Below are 6,459 nucleotides of genomic sequence, written 5' to 3' on the forward strand. Positions count from 1 at the left end.
CCAACCTTTGCTAGTATTAAAAATTTTTTAGTCTCTCCTTCCGTTTTTCTTGAGAGAACCAGAAAACTGCCTCGTCAATTTCATGAAATCGTCTCTTCTTTGACCCGGTAAATTTTTTGCACGATGCCTCACAGTCTGCAATAGCTGCCTTGTCTCTTCGATTTTTGCTACTTTTTTTCCATAATTACGCTGTTATATGTATAATTAAACACACACCACGTTCGAGCTACTATGAGGTCGGTATATGAACTGAATTCGTGCTAGGCATTACTATTTATTTTTAAAATTATATTTATTTTCCAATTTTTTCTGGCTTGGTAAATTTAAAGTTTAGTCCAATAAAAACTCGTCGTAAACAAGGTTTCTTTAGGTGCATCAGCGTCAGTCAACGGAAAAAATATACAGGGTGAGTCAGAAAGAATGGGAAATCCGAATACCGAAGATACTAGACACCAAAATATGACGACTTAGGCCCACTTTTACCACCTCCTGTCATTCTAGCTGTTAGCATTACAGGAGGTTAGCGCGTAACATTAGGAGGTTAAGTTTATTGCAAGGTTAGGAGATATATCTAGGGGAATCTTATGAAGACGGTTGGCCGAACGTATAAATGATCTAAAATTGGATTATTTGTAAATGTTTGCAAACAACTCTTTGACAAGTGACATTTCTTAGCGATTGTCGTTGTGCAGTTGTCGTGATTAGAAAACTAAGAGAAAATGGCTATGGATTCCATTCAATCAACTTCAGGCGACAAAAAACGTCCGCGATCAGTTAATTTTAACCTAACATGTCTTATACAAATGTCGGTGGTTTTTAATACACAGGGTGTTGAAAGTTAAATTTTTATTTTGAAATTTCTTGATAATTTTGAAGCTTTTTGTACTATTAACATAAAATTTGGTAGTTAGATGTTTTCGAGCATGAGAAATACGAATTTGATATTTGTTTTGTGATTACTCGTAGAGGGCGCTAGATACACACTGTACGTTTGAGATATCAAGTCATGACTATTTCAGACTATTTTGTCAGTTGAGGTATGGTGAATTAGAACCAGAAATCTGAAGGAGTTTTCAATTCTGCACAAAAAAGGTACTCTTGCTTACATTGCCTAAGTCTACTGGTTTCCAAGTTATCTGCTTTTAATTGTTTCAAAGTAATTTTAAGGTTAACATTTAAAATCAATAACACACAGAAACTATAGTAATTAGTATCGATAATAATAACAATTAATTAATAACAATAGAATATTGTAACCATTTTCAAAAATCCAGTGGACTTAAATCTGGATTTCTCACTATTAAAAAAAACTCATTATGTCGTGACATTTTCAAATTGGTAATAACTTTATTCTTGGTAAAAATGATCATTGCACACGGAAATTAGATCAATGTTGACAATTAACAGGCAATTGTCGAAACATAAGCGGAGAAATAACCCAACTTTGCTTATGTTAAAAAATAAATATTTTAGAAGAAAAAATACATTTAAACATTTAAAAGTAAATAATTCGAAAACCGATAGACTTAGACAATTTCAATAAGAGTACCTTTTTTATGTAAAATTGAATGCTCTTTGTGATTTGCAGCTCTTATTGGTCGTAGCTGTCGAGCCAAAAAACTTATGATTTGATTTATCAAACAAGCAGCGTGTATCTAGCGCCCTCTACGAGCAATAACAAAACAAATTTCAAATTTGTATTTCTCATGCTCGAAAACATAAAACTACCAAATATTATGTTAACCCAGATATGCCTAGCGCCCTACATGTAGGACACCAGGAACAAGTTGTAACACGATTTAGGTACTAGTAATTTTTCAGTAATTTCTTCAGTAACAACTACACCGTCGTATGAGATCATCGTGGGTTTATAAATCGGTAAAAACGATAAAATACATCGATTACGAGATCATGTTTAAATACTGTTTTCTTAGATAAAATATCATTCCAACAGTAAATTATATTTAATATTAAGTGTTTAAGCATGTCTGGGTTAATAGTACAAAAACCTTCAAAATTGTTAAGAAATTTCGAAACAAGAATTTAACTTTCAACACCTTATGCCTCGAAAATCACTGACATTTGTATTAGAGATGTTACGTTAAATCATCATATTTTGGCGTCTAGTATCTCCGGTATTCGGATTTTCCATTCTTTCTGACTCACCCTGTATATTTATGATTGACAACAAACATCGCATCGTTTTGGTGTTGTCGAATTGCTCAGAGAAAGATGCGGATTACATTCGCAAACAAATTTTTTTTACCACTATGCATTTTTAAAATATCCCTATTGTGACATATTATTATTTTTTTTTTCTCTTATTTTTGTTCTGAATTTATCTGAATTGTTATTAATTTTTGTTTTGTGCGCTTCACATCTTACTTTACCTTTTTTTTTTCTTTGTTGTAAGTTCCTGTAATTTGGTCTTCCTGTTGGATAATAAAGAAAAATATTATTATTATTATTATAAAACGATCAACAAACGAACAAAATTTTTTAAATCCTTAAAATTTATTTGTTTATATAAAATACATTATAAATACTATACATAAACTTTATAAAATATGATTTTTGAACGCATCATTTTTATTATTAGCACTAACAATCACACTCGCACAATTCTCACTAACAGTCCTCAACTCAGTATACGTTTTTCCTGCACTTTCAATGATATTCGAATTAAATTCATCCGATTGATTCTCATGCAAATATTTCTCTTTATTCATCATCAATTTAAATTTAAAAACTTTATAAACATCTTCTTGATCATCCCTTTCCACCGATTTCTTCCCAATCTCCTCCTCAACATCATTTCTTTTCGAAATAATATTATTCGGCAACAAAATCTTTTCGTAAATATTAACATTATCTTCAGGCTCAATATTCCTTTGAATATTATAAGTATTTTTAAACGCGGATGTTTTAAACGCCAATTTAAAGGGGCCGTTTATTACAGGCGGCGTTTTTATGCAATCTTTCGATGATGACGTCGATTTTGATGATGTTATTACGTTGATTGCGTTTGGGGTGTCGATTATTTTCGATTGCGGTTTGGATTTATTAATTGATGTTTTTTCGGAAGGAAGTTTCTTCCCTGGGTGGGAATTTCTTATATGTCTATGTAAGTTATCTTTTCTACGGAATGGGATTTTGCATTCCTCGCAATTATATAATTTTTCTTCTAAAATTATCTTTAATTATACACAATTTATTGTCATACCAAAGATTTAACTTACCTGAATGCACCAATGCGTGTCTTTGTAAATCTTTGCGATTAAAAAAAGCTTTTGGACAACTCTCGCATTGATATGATCGATAATTTGAGTGAACTTTACGATGTATCATGAGAGTTGCTTTTAATTTAAAGCGTTTTCCGCATTGATCGCACATATGAACACCCTCCTCTACAATTAATTAAACCAAAACAAAATTAATCCAATTAATTAAGTTCTTTTTATCTCTAACTTACTTAAATGTACTGAAAGATGTTTTTTTAAATTCGATGAGTTATTAAACCTTGCTTTACACTGTTTACAACCAAAAGGTTTTTCTTTGCTATGCGTTAAATGATGTACTTTAAGTTTATCTTTGCTGAAAAATGATTTTCCGCACGTTGTACAAACGAAAGATTTATCGCCAGAATGCATTAATGAGTGTCGTTTTAATTTGCTTTTAGTAACGAAGGTTTTATTACATTCCGCACAAACGTGCGGTTTTTTCTCTTCATGCGATAATAAGTGAACATGAAGATGTGATTTTGAAACGAATTCTTTTAAACAAGTTTTACATTTTAACGGCATTTTACCACCAACGCAATATTGATGGAACTTTACGTGCCCTTTCGTTTTAAATTCCTTTTTACATATTTTACAAGAATAAACACCATTATTAAAACTAACATGATTTGGTACAATTATCGGTTGGTAACTACGTTTTTCAAAATCGTTGGGTTTGCTTTTAGACCCATTAGGTTGACTACTTTCGTACTTTATAACCCCTTTATTACTATTTGTATTACTTAAATTAGTTTGTGGTTTTGAAAAACATTGTTTACACTTTTCCGAATCTCCAAGAAGGCAAATTCTACATTTTTGGTGCCCACACGAATCTTGAACTAACCGTTGGGTTGGTTCTGATATCTCACTGTTACATTGAGGACAATTTGGCATCTTTTAATCATCCAATTTCTTACTCAATTTAATTAATAAAGGGGTTTTTGATTTTACTAAAAAAATTAAAAAAATTCCTTTAAATAATAATTTTTGAAGGATACTTACATTCTTCTTGGAAGAATAAATTTCGACCTCATTTCTTCGTGCTTTAAGCACTTTAAAGCAAATTAAAGTTTTAGAAAATTGTAAATAAAGTTCTAAATGTTAGGTTAGGTTGAACGTAAGTGGTGACATCTCTTGTTGTCAAAATAATAATTTATAATATTTATAACATTTTAATTAATCTTAAATAAATAATTACTTAAAATGAATTATTATAGCAACTTTTATTAACTTTTAATTAATTTAAAAAAAATAATAATGAATTTGATTATTTAAGTTGATTTATTTAATCCGGTAGTGGCGACATCTTTAAATATAATAAAATACTATATTTTATTTTTTATTTTAATAATTTATTTTTATTAAATATTATCAATGTAATATTATCAATAATCAATTAATGTTATTTATAATGACTTTCTCACATTAAATTAAACTCTTTACTTAATTAAAAAAAGTATTTTGTCATTATCCCAAACTATACAGTATACTAATGTTTAATTAAAATTTAATTCAATAAATAGTCTCATTGTATAAATAAATAATTAATTAAACCCAATTTTTATTAACACTCAGTTAATTTTTAAATAAATAATCATTAATTTGATGATTTAATTTAATCCGATAGTGGCGACATCTTTTATTGTAATAGAACTACTATTTATTTAACATTAAATTTCAATTTAATTACTTATTTTAATTAAATATTAACTGCGAGTATAATAATTAATTAATGTTATATTTATAACGATTTTTCACATTCAATTCACCTGTTTAATTAATTACAAAAAATATTTAAACATTATCTCAATTTATACAGGCTACTCTAAAACACTTCTATACTTTTTATTAAAATTAATTTAATACATGTTCTTATTGTATAAATACATATTTAATTAATACGAATTATTATAGCAATTTTTATTAACGCTCAATTAATTTATAAATAAATAATCATGAATTTGTTGATTATATTTTATCCGATAGTGGCGACATCTCTTGTTGTGGAAATTATAATTTTGTAATATTTAACAAATTTAATTAATCTTAAAGGAATAATTACTTAAAATGAATTATTATAGCAACTTTTATTAACTGTTAATTAATTAAAAAAAAAATAATGATGAATTTGATTATTTAATTTGATTTATTTAATGCTGTAGTGGCGACATCTTTCAATATAATAAAATACTACATTTTATTTTTTATTTTAATAATTTATTTTTATTAAATATTATCAATGCAATATTATCACTAATTAATTAATGTTATTTAAAATGACTTTCACACATTAAATTAACCTCATTAATTAATTAAAAAAAGTATTTTGACATTATCCCAAACTATACAGTGTACTCTAAAACACTAACGTTTAATTAAAATTTAAATTAATAAATATTCTCATTGTATAAATAAATAATTAATTGAACCCAATTTTTATTAACGCTCAATGAATTTTGAAATAAATAATCATTAATTTGATGATTTTATTTAATCCGATAATGGCGACATCTTTTAATATAATAGAATACTATTAATTTACCATTAAATTTCAATTTAATAACTTATTTTAATTAAATATTAACTGCAAACATAATAATTAATTAATGTTATATTTATAATGATTTTTCACATTAAATTCACCTCTTTAATTAATTACAAAAAGTATTTAAACATTATTCCAGTATATACAGCGTACTCTAAAACACTTCTTAATATTTAATTAAAATTAATTTAATAAATATTCCTATTGTATAAATAAATATTTAATTAATACGATTTGTTATAGCAATTTTTATTAACGCTCAATTAATTTATAAATAAATAATCATGAATTTGTTGATTTTATTTATTTTAATTAATCCGGTAGTGGCGACATCTTTTAATGTAATAAAATACTATTTATTTAACATTAAATTTCGATTTAATTACTTATTTTAATTAAATATTAACTGCAAACATAATAATTAATTAATGTTACATTTATAATGATTTTTCACATTAAATTCACCTCTTTAATTAATTAAAAAAAGTATTTTGACATTATCCCAAACTATACAGTGTACTCTAAAACCCTAACGCTTAATTAAAATTTAATTTAATAAACATTTTTATTGTATAAATAAATAATTAATTAAACCCAATTTTTATTAACGCTAAGTTAATTTTTCAATAAATAATC

General features: G+C 26.5%; 1 protein-coding gene across 1 annotated transcript; it reads right to left on the reverse strand.

Annotated features, from left to right (window-relative positions):
* Positions 1-2,494: 2,494 nt before the first annotated feature.
* LOC111417306 (zinc finger protein 260-like) lies at positions 2,495-4,396 on the reverse strand. The gene is made up of 4 exons (XM_023049534.2): positions 4,281-4,396; positions 3,473-4,228; positions 3,240-3,407; positions 2,495-3,184 (listed from the first exon to the last, which is right to left on the reverse strand). Exons 2-4 carry the CDS (start codon positions 4,170-4,172, stop codon positions 2,559-2,561), a joined length of 1,494 nt encoding a protein of 497 aa, XP_022905302.1. The 5' UTR covers positions 4,173-4,228; positions 4,281-4,396; the 3' UTR covers positions 2,495-2,558.
* Between the last annotated feature and the right edge of the window lie 2,063 nt (positions 4,397-6,459).

The sequence above is a fragment of the Onthophagus taurus genome, chromosome 3, assembly GCF_036711975.1.
Source record: "Onthophagus taurus isolate NC chromosome 3, IU_Otau_3.0, whole genome shotgun sequence".
In the NCBI taxonomy this organism is placed as follows: Eukaryota; Metazoa; Arthropoda; class Insecta; order Coleoptera; family Scarabaeidae; genus Onthophagus; species Onthophagus taurus.

Coding starts and splice junctions, on each gene's coding strand:
- LOC111417306 (XM_023049534.2), bottom strand. CDS start 4,172: ATGCCAAATTGTCCTCAATGTAACAGTGAGATATCAGAACCAACCCAA. Junction 3,408..3,472: donor ACATCTTTCAGTACATTTAA/GTAAGTTAGAGA, acceptor AATTAATTGTAG/AGGAGGGTGTTCATATGTGC. Junction 3,185..3,239: donor ACACGCATTGGTGCATTCAG/GTAAGTTAAATC, acceptor AGATAATTTTAG/AAGAAAAATTATATAATTGC.